This window comes from Myxocyprinus asiaticus, chromosome 34 (genome assembly GCF_019703515.2).
Source record: "Myxocyprinus asiaticus isolate MX2 ecotype Aquarium Trade chromosome 34, UBuf_Myxa_2, whole genome shotgun sequence".
Taxonomy (NCBI): Eukaryota; Metazoa; Chordata; class Actinopteri; order Cypriniformes; family Catostomidae; genus Myxocyprinus; species Myxocyprinus asiaticus.
The window spans coordinates 40,111,672-40,131,275 of NC_059377.1; the positions used below are offsets into that span (position 1 = coordinate 40,111,672).

The 19,604-nt window shown below is 36.9% G+C and overlaps 1 protein-coding gene across 7 annotated transcripts in view; it reads left to right on the plus strand.

Annotated features, from left to right (window-relative positions):
• The window catches only part of LOC127425537 (zinc finger protein 40-like), a 94,047-nt gene that overhangs the window by 3,173 nt on the left and 71,270 nt on the right, over positions 1 to 19,604 (plus strand). For all 7 annotated transcript variants that reach the window (XR_007894630.1, XR_007894631.1, XM_051671638.1 and 4 more), the window contains exon 2: positions 663 to 825. Coding sequence is in view for 5 of the 7 variants with exons in the window: in XM_051671638.1 (XP_051527598.1) it covers positions 786 to 825 (40 nt within the window). In the remaining 2 variants the exon portion in view is untranslated. The remainder of the gene's footprint in view (positions 1 to 662; positions 826 to 19,604) is intronic.

The following is a 19,604-nucleotide window of genomic DNA, read 5'->3' on the forward strand; positions in this document are numbered from 1 at the left end:
AATAACAGATACTGGTGAATATCAAAGTGGAAATCAAAATTGTAAATTTCCACAAAATAATTTTCAAAACTAATGGCAAGCACAAATTGTAGGGCATGTTTTGTTCCGTTTCTCAAGAACCAGTGCTTTGCAAACGTATCAAATGTCCCTGGTAGCATCAGGATTTGCAGGGCGACAAACAATTGTCATTTCTTTGTGTTTTTCCGTCAGATAGAGGAGCAGGTGTGTGTATCAATGCAGTGCACATCAGTCTGTCAATGAAACGAGAACAACAGGCTATTTAGATCAGATCTGCGGCACCACACCTCTTTATCTATATGTCAATCCACCTAAAACATATTAGTTATTGGGTGTTTCTTCAAGTGTGGACACTTTGGCCCTCTTGTCTAAAACACACCTTTCACAGTCTCAGTTGTTTATTTAATTGGTCTACAATGTGGATAAACATGCATCACAGGAGAAAGGGTAAAACAATAAATGAAAGCATAGCAAATTATTCCAAGGCTGATTTAATGTGACACAGATAGAGTAAAATGAGTTAGTTTTAATAAAAAATCAACCCCTGAGACAAAGAAACACATTTCAGAAGTGCGAATACGGTACCACACCTCTGTATGTACAGTATGTCAATCCATCTAACAAATATCATTCCTTACTGACAGGAATGCCGAAAGTGTCCTTCCTGTGTGGAATATAGGTCGCCTTTCCTCTATGTGATCGCCTGCATTCCATCCAGCATCTTTTCTGGATGGTGTTTCACTGAGCCAGCGAAATAACCTCTGAAAATGCCACGTACAAAGCAGAACAACCCCAAAAACCTGAAAGGTAAGCTTGTCTTTCCTTTCTGTTTGACCAGCAGTCTCGGAAAGTCCGGATACATCCTGATATCTGATATTTTTGGTGTTGTTTGTATATTTTATCATGTTTTTCACTTTGTTGCAAATTAAGTCTGCTGTTTTGGACTGAATTTAAGATGTCAAAGATGTCTTTGCACGTTGAGACGTGTTTGCAAAATGTCTTACAAATTTCTTTAGAGTTTTAAGAAAATATTTGTACAAAAAATATTCTAGCCAATAGAAATGCGTAGGGTTCCCAGTCAAACTAGTACCTTTTTTAAATGACCATGTTTTTTGTGTGCTTGTTAAATGACGCTGTTATCGCTGTAGTCCGTTTTCCAAGAAGATAGAGGCTGGAAATGTTAAATGTGTATTGCTGCTGAAAGTCAGTTTTGTTACTTTTGAAGTCACAAATTCGCACGGCAAAATACGGTCATCTCAATGGTAATCCGCACGGTCATTAATTTCACACAATGGACTTCTGTTGGCAAAGAATTTCCTCTCGCAGATTTCGCGTGGAGTTCAAGTTTGGTGATCTTTGACAGGCCAATTCGCTGTGTTGACCAATAGGAAGTTGCTTGGTTTGGCAGTGACCTCTGTGTGGGTGGTGCTTCGTACACAGCTACACTGAATATTCACCATAGAAAAGGAAATTATTTTAGCGGCGAGTTTCTTTTTATCTTATCTCTCAGAGTATAAAGTGCAGCATTAAAAAGAGGCTGTTTGGCAATCAATGTTTTGCTGGTTTCACGCGCGCTCATTATCTGCCCACGACTTCTTCGTCTGCGAAATTTCAAAGGTAAATGTGACTGTGCCTTTAAGAGTACTCTAGCATATAGATGGCCTTAAAGCTGTTAGAAATAGACTTAAAACCATCAACCTCCAATTTTAATTTCACGATATCACTATGGAAAATAATGCAGTCGTTTTTGACAAAAAATAGTTGCAGCATTTGTTTAACTGCAGCTAACAATTTTTCAAAATGTGCCATCTTTGTAGTCCAATTGATGTTTGTCACTTTCATAGAATTTAAATGTACTCACCACAGTAGAGAGTGTGCGGCAACCTAAAATTTTTGAGAGTTTGTTTTTAATAAAGGTCCTTCTCATAGTTATTGCTTTCAGCATGCTTGGCCAAACACCCTAAATTATTGAGTTTGATTACAGAACAGTACCCACTAGAGACATGCTGTGATTTTTTTTTTCCAATATTAGGATTTTTAAATTATAAATGCGGCGAGAGAGACAAAATTAGCACTTTAAGAAACGTTAACAAAGCTAAGTAGATTATATTAAAGAAAACAGATATAACCAAAACAAATGATTTTTTATTAGGCAAAAGCAACTTTACGATGCACTTGTTGGTTTTCTTTCTCAAAATAAATACATTTTATTTATTTATTTATTTATTTATATAGTGGCATTTCTTTGGTTGTGGTATGACAGGAAATGTTGTAGGCATGTTGGGACATGCCAGAATGGCGCTTCCACGAGTGATTTTTCTGTATAAATGTCCCCATCCCAAAACCCACCCACTCAAATAGTTCATGCTGTTTCATGTTCAGAAGGGATGTATCTCTGTATCAAGATTTGAACAGAACCAAAATTTTATTGGGTGAATCTCATGAAACTTCATGTACGGGTCAAATTTCACTCCAAAATAATAATAAAAAAGAAATAATTAGAAATAAAAAGAAAATTAAACATATTTCAGGACCACTACGATTTTTTTGGATTGTAACATGGTTTTTATGACAATTATGTAATTATGCCCCCCCCCCCCCCCCCCATTCTCATTACTGTAATGTAAAAAATAAATAAATATAGTATTAATTAAAAGTATCGTGAAAAAAAAAATACTGTATTGCATAGAATCACAATTGAGAATAGTTTAATTTTATTACTTTTTATTTTATTTGTATTAATATACAGTCCCTTGGGGTGAAATATGACCCGGGCATGTTTTTGTGTTAAGGGTTAAAACAAATATGTATCCTTATTTACATGTTATGAAAAATATAGTAAAATTTATATTTATATTTGGACTTGATAGTCTGGTATAATGTAGCCTTGGGCAATGAGAATGAAAACAGCTATACAGTAGTGTTTTGATGAAAAATAAAAGAGTGAAAGAGAAGGAAAAGTACCAGAACAAGGAAGTGAGGATTCCCTCGTTTGTATTGAGTCGCAGTGTTTTGATGCCATGGATACAGAAGCGACCTCTGTCTTTCTGCAGGACACACACCCTTCATACAACATGTCATAATCATGACGACGGTCAAAGCTTCAAAGCATAAAGGTTTTGTTGTTTAATGAGCATACCAGGTTACAGTTAGGTAACGTGTTTATTGCTACACTGGCGGCCAAAAGTTTGGAATAATGTACAGATTTTGCTCTTATGGAAAGTAATTGGTACTTTTATTCACCAAAGTTGCATTCAACTGATCACAATGTATAGTCAGGACATTAATAATGTGAAAAATTACTGTTTAAGAACTTCTTAAACTACTTCAAAGAGTTTCCACACTTCCTGTAGCACTTGCCATAGATGTGGCTGTCTTGTCGGGCACTTCTCACGCACCTTACAGTCCAGCTGATCCCACAAAAGCTCAATGGGGTTAAGATCCAGAACACTCTTTTCCAATTATCTGTTGTCCAGTGTCTGTGTTTCTTTGCCCACTCGAACCTTTTCTTTTTGTTTTTCTGTTTCAAAAGTGGCTTTTTCTTTGCAATTCTTCCCATAAGGCCTGCACCCCTGAGTCTTCTCTTTACTGTTGTACATGAAACTGGTGTTGAGCGGGTAGAATTCAATGAAGCTGTCAGCTGAGGACATGTGAGGCGTCTATTTCTCAAACTAGAGACTCTGTTGTACTTATCCTCTTGTTTAGTTGTACATCTGGTCTTCCACATCTCTTTCTGTCCTTGTTAGAGTCAGTTGTCCTTTGTCTTTGAAGACTGTAGTGTACACCTTTGTATGAAATCTTCAGTTTTTGGGCATTTTCAAGCATTGTATAGCCTTCATTCCTCAAAACAATGATTGACTGATGAGTTTCTAGAGAAAGCTGTTTCTTTTTTGCCATTTTTGATCTAATATTGACCTTAAGACATGCCAGTCTATTGCATACTGTGGCAACTCAAAAACAAACACAAAGACAATGTTAAGCTTCATTTAACGAACCAAATAGCTTTCAACTGTGTTTGATATAATGGCAAGTGATTTTCTAGTACCAAATGATCAATTTAGCATGATTACTCAAGGATAAGGTGTTGGAGTGATGGCTGCTGTCTAGATTTGATCAAAAATGTTTTTTTCAAATAGTGATGGTGCTGTTTTATACATCAGTAATGTCCTGACTATACTTTGTGATCAGTTGAATGCCACTTTGGTGAATTAATGTACCAATTTCCTTCCAAAACCGCAACATCTGTACATTGTTCCAAACTTTTGGCCGCCAGTGTAGGTGAAAACACGGTTAAGATGTCAGCCCGTATTTTGTGTGTGTCTCGTTACTTCAGGTCTTGAGCTGCGTATGCTCTTGTGACGTAGTTTGTGGGTAAACGCTCAGGAAATAAGGAACCTCTTCCCCCCCGTTAGGCTCAGTGTTTACTTTTCTGAAACAGCTGGTTTCCAAGCACATGCTACCACTGGCATTACATCGTTGTCAACCAATTTGTCACCCATTTTTCAAGATAATTTACATCATTTTAAACCATCGAGGAACAGTTTCATAGATTCTAATCAGCACACAAACACAGCAAAACACAACATTTTTTTTGTTTTACATGTCTTGCATTTAAATAAGTTCTTCCTTCTATATGTGAGCTTAGACATATTTTCAGCCACTATTTACCTTTGTACATTGGACTATTTACTGATTAATTAAAAGCATACTGTAAACTAGGGGTGGGCGATATGACCAAAATCCTATATCACAATATGAGTAATTTTATATCACGATAATTATATATATCACAATATAGTTACATTTTTCTGAAAAATCAATAAAATGGTATTATATATTAGGCCATGTTGCAATGTGTAATTTTGAGTAATCCAGTCAGTGAATTAAATATTTTATAAATGAAAACTTTTTTTAGTATAATTTTCTCTTGATTTTAAATAAAAAAAAGTAACATTTCAGTCTGATGATGTGCACCAATTTTCTTCTTTTTCTTTTTATTATTATTATTATTATATTATTGTTGTTGTTGTTGTTGTTATGATAATTGATATAACTTTCCTCAAGAACTTAACATCTTCTCAAAGCAATGCAAAAAGTAAAATGACATATAAATTAAAAAACAATATCCATAAATAAAACACTTAATTAGGCTCTTTGTGTTTTTAGTAATCTATATAAAGAAAATATGGCTGGTTTGTTTCCTGATATCAAACATCATCCGAACAGAATTTTAGAAAGGGTTTTGATGTGCATTTTAAAAACCCACATGACATTGAGAGAAACCAGAATGAGTAACGGGTGTGATCTGCGCTTTTTCTGTCACTGGAGCACAAATGAAGGGACTGGGATGACTTAAGACTCACATGCACTTTCGTGTTTCAGACTGCATGTGCAACACTCACACAAAACACAGCTGTGCGTGTTTGGATGAGAGGCATGTTTGGAACGCGGGATGAAAGTCATTGAATTTGCTTTGACAGTCGCTCAAGCGAAATTTCATGCCGCAGAAGCGGATTCAGTGCACTGATACCTGTATGTGTGTATATGTGTGTGTGTGTATATATATATATATATATATATATATGTATATATATATATATAACTGGATCGTTCATGCAATGGTAAACTATCAGCAGGAGTTGAAGCCACCGGAAGTGTTCGAACGGCCATCTTGGTATGCCCAAACTCTAATAGAGCGTCAATGACTGACAGGCGAAAACACCCCCGCTTCACCATCTCCAACCTGCAGATAAGACAGTTGCATTTCGCCCTCTTGTGACAATCATGTTTAATGTTTATTTAGCTTGTTATGGATAATATTCATTACGAGGGAGAAGATATACGCGGATCGCGATGTCAGAGCATTCACCTGCACAACGATCAACAAAGGAAGCGGCGAAACTGTCCACAAGTTGTAATGTAATAGGAAAAGCTGTAATATCTGCTTGTTTAGAGTGACAACACATCCTTACCCCCAAATGGGACTTTAAAAAAGTCAAACCGAGATTTCTAAATTGGCTTAAATGCCTGGGATTTGCTTGTTTTTATAGTGATGTGCTCTCTGTAGTCATACATGGATACATGTCATAAATACGTGTTCGTTTGCCATTTAATCTAGCAGATCAGTTTAATTTGAACCAACTTTGCAGGGAGAGCGAGCGCACGCTCTTATTCAAATGACCACGAGAACAAGGCACTTTTTGATAAAAACATAAAACAGGTAACTCTGAACAAACACTTCGATGTTCACAATAAATAAGTCTGAAAATGTCTGTTTGTATCTTACCTCAGTTCCAGTGAACTTGTTTACATTCAGCTGATCTGTTCGCTGATGAAGTTTGTTAGAGGTGGATACTGTTGATATAGATACACATAACTCGCTCGAGCTTTCAAGAAACAGGAAAAATTCCGGTCTTTTAATAAATAAATAATAACGTGTAAGACGTTTGCATTGTAGGGATGTACATGCAGATTTCAGATATAAACTCGCCGATTGAATGACTAATGTTTACTCGCTGAAATGGGATGATTTCCTATTAAGTCAATAGGGACATTGGAATGTTTGGGCATAGCAATATGGCGGCGCAGTGGCTTCACTGATATGACGTCATGAGCAATCCAGTTCTACATATATATATAGTGATTCAGTGTAATTTGTTCTTGCGTTCTAGACAAGCTTTTCATCTAATGACGTGCAGCTGTCAGTGAAAAACTGTTTCATTATTTCTATCAGTCTCACATGAAGCCCTGACCACTGATGTATAGGCGCACATGGATATATCGACATACACACTGTACAAACCTTGCAAATCACTGTTTTCTGCTCGGTATCGCGTTTTCTAAAGCCAAACCAATTCCACACCACGGAGGATGCACTTTTTCCTTCATAATCTCCTCATGATTACAGAGTGTGTAATGCGTACGTGTTATGTGCTGTACACATTTCTCGTGTGGCAATTTTGCGTTACCACGATAGAGACGATAATGAATACCAGTTGGCAAATTTCTACCAGTATATCGCCCACCCCTACTGTAAATAAAAACATTTAAAGATGCCTTGTTCGAGTTGGAATGTTTTTCTTTTTACGAGTAGGATATATTGTTAAATATAAAGGAAAACAAAAACGTGGAACAGATAGGAAAAATCTGCATAGCAGTGAATTTTCTGCTAATACACATAAAAGGATTTCTGGAAAGTTATGAGGTGGAAACTCTTAAAGTAAATAATATTTATATTATTTAATATTTCATTACTACATTAAAATATAATTTATTATTTTATAATATTATTTCAAGATTTTTAAAAATCTTTTACTGACCTATTTACCATGGTCTCATTGTATGTGTGTACTTTAGTGCATGAATAAATTTGTTGGGATTACCTAGCGAAATAACTGTGGTTACCAAAAATAATGGAAATGAGTCATCCACTGGTGTCCACTTCCTCTGAACTGAAGCTATAAACACATTGCATTCCTGTGAAATGCATGATCAGTTGTTCATTTGCATGCATAAGGACCTCACTTATTTTATGCCCTGAATAAATGTGGGATTTATTTGGAATTTCAGACCACTCTGGCCTTGTGTGTCCCCGGAACATCATTTTAGAGTAATGTCAGTGGCACGGTGACTGCAGGCAGTAAAATTGTCACGCCAATGCAGGAAGCTTCTCTAGCGGGGGCTCTTTCACTTCCAATTTCTAAAGCACCACTTAAAACTCTACAGGGGGAATTCACTAAACAGCTACGCCACTTTTGCACATCATATTTCAATGTAAAAACTGCGTCTTATTCACTAAGCACCAGCAATTGTGTTAAAACAGCCATTAATGTGCTGAAATAAAATTAATATATGGTATAGTATACCATGAGTTTTGTAATTAAGTCATTGTCATTGTTTTTAGTGGAAACAAGCCTCCTTTACACTGAAAAATGCCTGTTCATAGTGTTATCCTCCTGAGACCCCAGCGTGACTTTTGTGTACATTTTCTATTTCATTTTTTGATTTGTAACTAGTAGCACTTAATAAACAAGCAAAAACATTTTTTTTTTGTTTTCCTAAAAATGTATATCCTCATATGTGGACAGCGGCACTAAGTTCTGAAATTTTAAGAAATACCAAGCTATAGAAAGTCAGTTTTCTTTCATCAAATAGCTTATTATGTGTCCAGAAGTGTTATTCATGTTTTTGAGACGATATATAGACAATATAGCTAATTTTCTAGAAAGAGTAATGGCCAGCATCACAAAATCACTGCCAGTCATGTTAAAATAAAATGTTGAAATATAAAATTCTGAATCTACGTACTGATTTTCTTTGTCTCATGTCATGATGAGTGGTCCAAACATCATAAGCAGCCTGAAACTGAACTTTTTGTTGGAGTTTAGGATTGAATTCACTTAGCGGCATAGGAAAGCTATAGGATGCATCCTTGCTCCCTATTTAGTGAATTACTTAAAAGCTGTCTGTTTGTCAGTTTGAAATGCATCTTATTTTCATTCTAACTCCATATAAAGCCTCTGAAAGCAACATTTTTCAGCTTTTGGATGAATACATTTATTGTCAATGTGAGAATGCACAGTAAATATATAGGAATGCATTTACTAATGTTAATGAATAGCACCTTATTGTACAGTGTTAACAAACAAAAATATAACAAAATTGAGATTAAAATGAAGCAAAATTACCCACAGATTTGTTACTGTGAAACGTTTTTGGAACGTCTGTCAGAAAACTGCTCCACAGCACTCATCCGAGTACTTCATGTTTGAAATATTTAAAGCAGCATATCAAATGAAACTAGAGATGCTACTCTTTACAACAGGTTTCAGGGAAACAGTTTTGAAGAGGTTTCTTACCAGAGGCACTTTTGTTGGCGCTGCGTCCAAAGAAGCAGTTCACAGAAATCAACGCCGTGGTGTCGTCAAAAGTTTAACCCTTAAATGACTCCATAGAGTGTCCTGAACAGTATGCAATGAGTTTAAATGAATTTAAATGATAAATTTCATATAGCGAATCCAAAATATCGAGTCCTCGCATGGGGCTGCGGGGTCGCACGTGATTATAACTGGGAATGTATTAAAATGTGCAATGTAGTCGCAAACTGATATTACAGTGAATTCAACGACAGTAGGTTGAAAGTTCTTCAACTGAAATCGGTCAGTGTTTACCGAAATTCGAATCACTGCCCCCAGTGGCCGAAGCTGGAAGTGTTGTTGTACATATGGGCACATATGTACAACTAACCCAAACCCCAATCCTAAACCTAACCTTCAGTGGTGTAAAAATTTAATCTTAGACCCCGTTTTCACCTGTTTTTTTGATGCGATGCGGCTGATCCGATTATATGTGGTCAGCGCTAAATACAGGTCTAAACGGGGTCTGCAATGTTTTGTGATCAGATCACAAAAACCACATATGAATGTGGTCCAAAATGCACATTTCCATATCACGTTTGAGGTGTAAATGCTAATCCGTCCTGTATGCTTCCTGGCAGCAGTGAAGCACCACCCCTCGCCTGTCAATCAACCGCTGTGCTAAAACAAGAGTTTAAAGTTTACCGTTTACGAGTGTCTTTAAAAGGAAATAACCGTCCGATCAGAAAATGTTAAAAAGCAGATATATACACAATCACGAGAGCTTCATAGATCTTCTTTAGTTTGTCTGTTATCAATACCGATGAGAAGCACGAACACCTGAAGCTCCTTTAATAAAGGCAATCCACTAAAATAACAAATAATTCTGCTTGACATACTGCGTTTGTGCTTAGATTAAATTTAAACCGTATCTGGGAGAAATGCGCACCTTTTTTTTAGCACTTTCTTTGTCTTTTCTGTCTTTGTTGCGCTTTAATATCATGCAGTAACACACTGACATAGTGATTGATGTATGTCATCATGAAACAGAGACCCTCCCCTCCAAATCTGAACACAAGGGGTCACAGGAGACACATTTAAGTGACCAGGTGAAAATGGTGACAACCTGCGAATCACGTCATTGATTATGTCACGCGATTACTTCCTGGTTTTCGTGCAGGACCAGAACTCGTGTCTCTTAATCAGTGCGCTATTAATCATGCCACAAGAGAGGTAAACAAATTTGAACTGATGCAGAAATGTCTTATAGGAGATACCGCTTGTCAGTAACTCGGCAGAATGGGGTCGATGTCAGGGTACTGAAACATTCGGTCAACATGATCACATGGGAGTCGACATTTTCTAGTGATCATTCATCAAATGATGAAGACAAGCTTTATAACTGAGAATATATCCAAATGCACAATGCAGTCAAGTGATTCAAAACAAACAAGTGTATGCCAGATTGTGGTAGTCTGCTGGATCCTCCACAACACTGTGCAAATTGCATTTAGCACATATTGTTTTGAATCGGCTGCTAAAACAGCACAGACAGAGTGTGCAAATAACAACGCTATCAGCGAACACAATTTACTCTGAATTCCCCTACACTGACATGTTCAAAGAAACCACCTCTGAATACCTGGCTCTCTCTCTCAAAGCTCTGTCGGTCTCTGTCTGAGATATTGAATCAACATGCATCGCCCACGCACAGGTGGTGTGGTACGCTAACTGTGTCAGCCTCTGCATTGTGGGAAATGACCGCAGAACACTCAAATGGAAAAGCCCTTTTTTGTGCAGCACAAGCGCAGTAATCATGTCAGACAGATGCTGATGTTGTACTGTCCCTTTGAAGCTGCAGGGGTAAATGTTTACCTAGAATGCTTGTCTTAACTGTGTGACTCAGGAAACCTGTTAATAATTGACCTGTGGGTTTGTTGGCTGACCTTCCAAGAATCCAGGATTGTGCAGGGTGGAATTGTGTAACCCGGACTGGTGCTGATAACCTCAGGTGTCACACCAAGTGGACTTCCCACGGCTGATGATGGATGGTCCAAAGAACCAGGGCTGTCAACTTAAATTGATTTTGTGTCAGATGCCCCTGTTTCTGTCTCAATCTAATTTTACTTCTCTACTTGTGCGAGATGAGGTTAATGTCCTTTAGGAATGACACGGAGAAAAAATATGCAATATGTAGCTGTTCCCAGCAGCCTGATCTCATGAAGATTAATGTGACTGTGGCGATTGTTTTTTCAGAATTATATTATGTGGGTCCTTACACGTATAGCGTATCGAGTTTTGAATCAACAAAACCGACCTCCCTACCTTAAACCTTAAACCTAAACCTACCGATAGTTTGAGAAAAAGCAAATGTGAGATGAAAAACCCAAATGCTGAAGCAACCACGTTATATTGTGGTGCTTCTATGACACTTTTGGCTCACGTGTCGACTCGCATGCTCTTCAGGACTCGTATCCCAGTCCTTTGCATCGTAGGTGCAATGCTCTATCAGTTGAGCTACCGCGCAAAGCTTATTTAAACAAGCTTGTAAATGTTGTTGGTTATGTTAATCAAATGTTAACATGTATTGCCTTTCAAAACAAGTCATCGACTATAGTAAAAGTGTTTTGATGTCATAAAATTGCATTGTGTGAGGAACAGAGAGAAAAGTGTTTATATGATAATCTGCCGTTTTACTCTAAAGAGATTAAAAGTTGTTGTTGTAGCGCCTCTAGTGTTCATCTTGCCAATAAAATGCTGCAATATGTGCAACGAGCCATGTAGGTATAGTAACAAGATTAAATGAGAACAGAGTAAAAAATAATGACTGACTCCGAACAGTTTTCCCAAACATGTTTAATGCTTCTTCAACCCTTTGTTTTGTTATTATTTATTTATTTGTATTTATTTTTGTCTGGTGTTATCCCTGGGCCACATTGGGTTTAGTGTTGTTGTGGTCTGCCCTATCCCTCCTCAGCTTTAGAGATCAGGAGGTCAGGCTGGAGTTAAGCGGGGGTCATGAACTCACTGTAGCCATTGCCCTTTTGTCCCTTATTTCAGCATGAATTCTAGTCTCAAATCTCAGAGACTGACCCATAAATATTCCCAAAGTTTTACTGTCTCCAGTCAAATGGTTCTCGCATCTTTGTTTTTATGCATGTTACGGAGTACATGTTACTTATTGTAGCTTTTAAGGCTAGTACACACAGAGCGAATATGTGCTGAGAACAAGACTAGAATTCATGAGGGATGCAGCGATATGGAATTTCTGGGCCGATAACCGATTATTTTCAGCTCATTGTGGCTGATACCGATAACCAAACATTTTGAGAACTTTAGTATGGGCTGGGGGTTCCCCTTCAATCGTTTTGCGTCCAATAAGTGATGTCTTTATTTCGGCCAAAATACAGAACGGATAATATGGGACAGTTGGCAATTCTAGATTGCCTGTAAGTAGCATACATATATATATTTTTTGAGGTTTTGCTTATTACTTCACAAAACATAAACAGAATATGGGAAATGGCATTTTGTTACTTGATGATCCAGATTAAAACGACGGCCAAAACAATGTAACATTGTGCATAGATGTGAAAATATCAGCGGAAATTCCACTATCGGCGCAATAATAATATTAGAATTTTCCCAGCTATAGGCCAATAAAATATCGGCCACCAGTATATCATGCACCCAGAGCTGTAGCTAATGGGGTGAAAGGTGGTAACGATTCTAGGGGCCCACAGGTCCAAGGGGGCCCACAACAAATTTTAAACTGTATATTTTCATATGAAAGGGGCCCAGAGCAATATACAGTCAGGGGTCCCAGAATTCCTTGCTACGGCCCTGCGTGCACCCCTAGAATACATCATTGCAAAATTCAGAAAGATTAATTCCTATAAATGTATTCACACAGTGGATGAAAATTCCAAAATGACAAAGTGCAACATTCTTTGTCCATTCCTTTGCTTTCTCTGCCTTTTAGCTAGATCTTTATTTGATTGTCCTTCATTTGCAAACTTTTAAGTAGTGTTTGGCTTTCTTCTTCTCTGCAGTTTATGGCAAATGACCAGCTAAAAGGTGCACTGCACCACCTAGAGTACTGGGGATTATTTAGGGTAAGGGATTTAAACAAACCCCACAGATTTGAAAACTGCACAGTAGACTCTAGACTAGACTCTACGCATATACAGATTCTGAGATGACATAGATGAATTCTGTTAAGATGTAACTTTTAAGATTTAGTTTGTCTCTGAAGTAGAAGTTGTGATGGAGTTTTGTTGTTGGTTCCAAGATGGCTGGATTTTTACCTGTTGTGTCATGCTTATGAGGACAAACCAGTATTTCCGCTCTGTACCGTACAGTTATGTGAAACCAATTCTGTTCTTTCTCTCTCTAACTCTTCCTTCCCTGCGGCTGGGATCACTCTCAGTTTTAGCAACAGTAACTAAAACAGATGCTCAGCAACAGGTTTAGCCATGCCTGTTTGGCTCCCAGCAAACCGAGAGAGAGAGAGAGAGAGAGAGAGAGAGAGAGAGAGAGAGAGAGAGAGAGAGAGAGAGAGAGAGAGAGAGAGAGAGAGAGAGAGAGAGAGAGAGAGAGAGAGAGAGAGAGAGAGAGAGAGAGAGAGAGAGAGAGAGAGAGAGAGAGAGAGCAAAAAACTGAATGGGAGAGGTTGTTTTCCTTTTTCAGTGTAGTGACATATGGAACATTAGTGCATATGTATGTTATCAAAACCTCAGTAACCCTTTCTCTGAACAGTGATGCTTCTAAAAAAAAAAAAAATCATATAATGAGGAAAAAAGGTATAATTCTGCTTGTCCTTTTTTCAATTTCTTTTTTTTTTTTACAGAATGATTCTTTCCCTCATCCATGGAAACACTGACTGTTTCCAGAAATTAGGCTATAAATTTAAGAGCATTGCTTTTAAAATGTGTATTTTTGCTGCCCGAGAAGAAAGGGGGTCCAGCACATGTTCGTTTTAGGTCGTAGATTATGTTTCTTTGTTTGTTCACTGTGAGCTTTTCTGGGCATGAGTAGGAAAACTGCAGACAGGCACTGTACACTCATTGGTCAACATCTTCGCTTGAGTTACATGCATTTTGATATGGTAGACCATGACATTATGATAAAAAGATTAATTCAAATTGGGCTGTCTGACCATGCCAATTATCTTGTGGAGAGGACACAGTGTGTTCAGTCAGATGGTTTCTTTTCTAATGTCATATCAGTTCATAAAGAGGTACCACAAGGGTCAGAATTAGGTCCCTTATTGTTTATTATTTATATAAATGATTTGGGATACAATGTTCAAGAAAATGAAAATAATAAATCATGTTTTTCATTTGTTGCTAGAAAGAAACTTGTTGCTGCTACTGTTCTCCCTGTTCTTGATTATGGTGATATTTTTTTTTTTTTTTTACAGGAAAGCTTGTGTTTCTTCATTATAGATACTTGATGCATTTTATCATGGTGTGTTGAAATTTATCACTGGATGTGATAATTCTCTGTTTGTACGTAGTCTCTTTCATTGGTGCACCTTCATTTATAAAGCACTAATAGGTTTGTTGCCCAGATATCTGGTAACACATGTTAATATTCATACAAACTCTTACTATAGCCAACGTTCTGATTATATTTTATGTGCCTTAATCCCTAAGGTGAGGACTGAGTTTGGAAAGAAAGCTTTTTCCTTTGTTGCTCCTTTTTCTTGGAATGTTCTTCAGCAAAGCTTGAAATGACAAACACTAGCGCCTTTAAATGTATTTAGGAGTCAAGAGACTTTTTAGACTTTGGTGAGTGTCAATGTTTTAATGTATAGTTAGCCTAATTGTAATTTTATTGAATTTACCAAATTTCGTATATTTTTTTTTCTTTCTTGTGTATCTCATGTTTATTGTTACGATGTTTTATGCTGCCATTTTGGCCAGGACACTCTCGTAAAAGAGATATGCAATCTCAAGAGACTAACCTGGTAAAATAAAGGTATAAATACAAATAAAAAATGACTTTGCAAGCGAGTGGCGTGATGTAAAAAAATAGATGGCTCTCATTATAATTACAAAGCTTTTGATGTTATGTAATTGCAGTGTAGACAGTTTTTAATTGTAATTGGAAGCAAACTAGTTTTGTTACGTGCATACTGCTACGCACTAAAAATAGTGATTGGAAAGTGCGTACATTTAAGTATATGCCGCGACCTTTTTTATGCATACTGTTGTGGCTTTCTAGTAGCCTAATTGTTAGCATTTAGCTAAACCCATTAACCTAAGATTCATTATTACTTCTGCTTAACATTATTACTTTATTTCTACGTCAATTGGGTGTAATTTTTTTAGTGTAAATTGTTTATAAAACCATTCTAATGTAAGTTTTCAGATTTTCTAAATGTTAGTTGGTACGAACAAAATGTACACTTGCTCCTGTCTATGTGTAAATTGTGGATGAAATTAAAATTATAATTTTTTGTGTTCTTTCAGGCAAACTGAAATAATTGAAACCAATCAAAAAATTAACTAATCACTGGTTAAGTTATAACCTTAATAACTGTGATTTATTTGTGAATGAGTATGCATACACGCCCTATTTAAGAATGTTTGGAATTCACTAACATATGCACCATTAAGTGAGAAATTGGGGGTGTTTGCAGTGTTTCTGATTCTGGCATAAAGTTTACAGAAAGGTCTATTTTATGTGCAGATTACTCCCAATTTACACATATATTTATGAAAGTTTCATGAATGAGGCCCTTTGTTTGTAAAACTATTGTTACATAAATAGTGGCAGTCATTCTGTGCACAATTCGTGTACATTGTTCGTAAAACCATTCTGACATAATTTTTTGCATCCAATTAAATGCCATATTTTATGGAAGGATTTCGGCATTTAAACCATTTTTACCGTAATTTTCACATAGAACTGAATGCGGCAATTTACATAAGAATGGTTTCACAAACAATTTACACCGAAATTTAGTTCTGCTTGTGTTTCATGATTTGGAACGCACCGATCCCAATCTTGCACACTACATAGTGTGGGAAATACTGTATGTGAATTGGGATGTAACCACAGCGCCTTATTATATGCCTCTTGATGTTAATATGGTCATTCAAAAAGAATTTTAAATCCATGACAACACAAACGACTAGACGATAAACAGTATTTTTTTGGTTCAAAAACAGTTACAAAAACAAGGTGTTATATTTCATTTTCCTACATTCATAGTTGCTTTTGTTTAAACTAGCTAAATCTCCTGCCAAGGCTCCTTCTAAAATATTTAACGTTTCATTCCCATAATTATTCAGGAATCTAAGAAACCTTTACCAAAATGTATCATTAACTTTAGTTTCCACCAAAATACCATAGTTAGTTATTGAGTTGATTGTGGTAACCTGGTATTATAAACCAACACTGCTATCAAAAAACATAATAAATAAAAATGACTGAGATTCTTAAAACTTCATTTCAAGGAGAATTCCACAATAATTTATTGTAAGACCTCAAACTATGACATTTTGGTGGAAACTACTGTTACTATGGTCATTTACTTTTTAGAAAGGGAAGTTAACCTCACTCATGAGTGTTTGTCCATTGATGCTTTTAAGTGTTTCTTGAAAACCCTCAAATTGCTTCCTCTCGCAGAGGGTCGTTTCTAAAAACAGCCAGAGTAAAATTCATGCTCTCTGCTTCTCTCTTTCTAGACACAAGTCTTTTTTTAAGCTATTGTTCATTCTTGTGTTTTTTCCCCCTTCGTTCCACCCCCTCAGCGTGCCTTCACACCATTCAGACTTTCATTCTGAATGTCTGTCAAACTCTGACTGTGTATCGGACCAAAGTGACTAATGCTGGACTAAAGCCACCCACCTGCAATAGGCTGAAATGGTTGTGCGAGTGTGTGTGGTGTTTTCTTTTGCTTTAGGCCTGTGTGTTGTCATATTTTCTCTGCAGAGCTGATTTGCAGAGGTATTCCTGTGTGAACAACACATGTAGGTCTGGTGTTTATAAAAAGACTGTGCATTTAGGTGCACTTTTTTTTTGTCAGAAGAGGACACGCCCACGTGCACTCACAGTTTGGGTTTTGTGGTCAAAACATTGATTCAGCTCCATTTGGCGTGAAACACCATTCGCATCCCATTTTACTTCTGTAATCTGATGTATTTCTGTGAAACATGATATTGAAAGAAACAACACTGTAGCGTGGGGCTTGATGTTATGCGTTGGGAGTTGATTGGATGACGTAAAATGTGCGTTATGTATCAGAATGGAGCCATTTGGATTAAGGGGAGGGGTTGAGAAGTTAAAGGACTTTATGACCGAGATGGCTCAAGTTTTGATAAAAGATTACACAGCCAATCATTTTTGTTTTTACAATAACATGCACCAGGGTTGGGACGATACATTGAATTTCAACATATTGCGAACCAAAAAAATGATGAACCAGATCATGGCATAACTTGAAATTTGCAGCACTGTTTTTTGTCAATGTGATCATAAATGAAATGACCCGTCAAACATCATAATCTCTCTAGCGCTTGATTTGACCACTACTGCGCTTTTTTCTACACTGTTTACAGGGTTCACACAAGGTCCTTGAAGTACTTAAAGTGCTTGAATTTAGCTTTAAGAAATTTAAGAACTGGAATACCTGGAATCTCTTCTTGTTTTGATAAAAAGCGCTTGAGATTAAAATGGAGTGTTTCCTCCGTGTAATGTGTGTCCATCAAAGATGAGGCGCACTCCACTTTCATTGATGCGTCTTAATATCCTTTCTGTTCTTTACAGTCAGATATAAAAGTAAAAAGAAATATTCATTTTAATCTCACGCAGCATGGATGCACTAAAGAAACCGAGAGATTATCATTGATGTTCGCTGAACCAGAACAATGAGATGCACGTTGAAATCTTAAAGTGACAGTAACCTTTTTAGCGATTCTTATACAAATGAATGTAAACTCAATGTAATTAATTGTAAATTGTACACATTATTTCAAACAGTGATAGCTCATATCATCATTATTATATATACAATTTCATGATATCATATTTATTAATATAATGTAGAATCTTTTTATTTTTACAAAGTTCAACTTTGATTCTAATAATGATGACCAAACAAATTATTAAAAAATAAATATACATTTTCACATACTTTTTTCAGAACAGGCTCAGTTCTATTGTTTGTCAGCCCACTTTTTTTAAAAGCTTATTCGTTTGTGATCTTTTCTTATAGAGAAAGGTATATGAGCAACTCTTATTCTTTAAACTTTGCGCATTTATATTGTGTATTAAAGAACTTTATTTGGATGAGACATTATAATGTGCATTTTGCTCAAACATTTTTTAAGAAATTTTTTTTTTTCCCAATATTTTGTAATTTAAGTGTTGTTATATCGATTCCAGATTTAATTCTTTATTTATTTTTTATTGTGAACCTCATATCGTATATCGAACTGAATCGTGACCATATCCTCCCATCCCCAACATGCACTGATGGTGCCTCAAATTTGGGAAGAATTCAGGAGTGAAATGCCTTGAACACAACAGCAATTTCTGATATCCCTACTTCCTCAACGTGTAAAATTTCAAGCCTCAACTGGGTTTGGGACTGAACCAGCCGAAAACACACCACCTCTCTATTTCTGTATTTGCTACACTAGTTTTATGTGATGGTCGCAGCTCTTACCAGACAAGTGACCACGCCGCCATGATGATGTCAGCAGAAAAGGAAACTAATTTCAGTTACAATTGATAATATTTTAGAAATGTTGGATTACCTTTAAAAGTCGTTTCAGAGGCGGAAGTAGGGTCAATTTTTATTGCATGATGACTTTAAAGACATCTTCTAAGTGGCACATCGTGCAGTGTATGAGTGTGTAAACCCAGTGAAAGAAGATCGTTAGAACATCTAATTAATCGGATACGAGATTATTTTCAAACACTGATCTCCTAAGAAATATATGTGGCTTTGTTCTGAAGCAGAATTGCTTTTAAGATATCAAACCCTGACGGCGTACAAGCCGGAAACCCTTATAAGGGTGTTGCGTGGGGCATGCCTGTTTGTGTGTGTGTGTTTAGGCTGCACTGGCAAAGCCTAACGGTTTATGCAAGTGAGGCTCGATCAAGTTGTTGCTACGGCAACAGGAGCAGCATGAGTCTGTGTGTGCAGGTGCCGTTCCTTGTGTCTGACTGCGAGAGGAAGGAGGGAGAGAGGGAGAGAGAGAGAGATGCTTTTTCTTTTTTTTAAAAGGTGGATTGACTTGAGGACGATTGATTATCTGTGGGAGAGACCCCAAAGGGATGGGAGGATGACGAGAGAGGATAAGAAGGGGATGACGGAGGGAGAGAGAGGCAGAAGAGTCGTTTAATATAGAGGCGACCCTGAACGGGACCCAGCAAGAGTCAGATAACCTGAGAGAGGAGAGAAAGAAAGACATAAACAAGAGAAAGGATGCAATAATGGTATGAATTTAGCCCGAAAAACGCAGAAGTGTGTAGATGCGACAACCTAAATGGGAGAGTTCACCCAAAAATGAAAATTCTCACCCCAATGTTTTTCCAAACATGTATGACTTTCTTTCTTACTTGGAGCATAATACGTATTATGAAACTGAAAGGAGACTGGGTCTGTTAAGCTTTAAAAACTGAATGCCCTCTAACTTGACTGGTTGGACAGTTTGTTTTTTTTTTTCATTTGATTTCTGAAATTCAGGTGTCATTATTTAGTATAGGCAATGG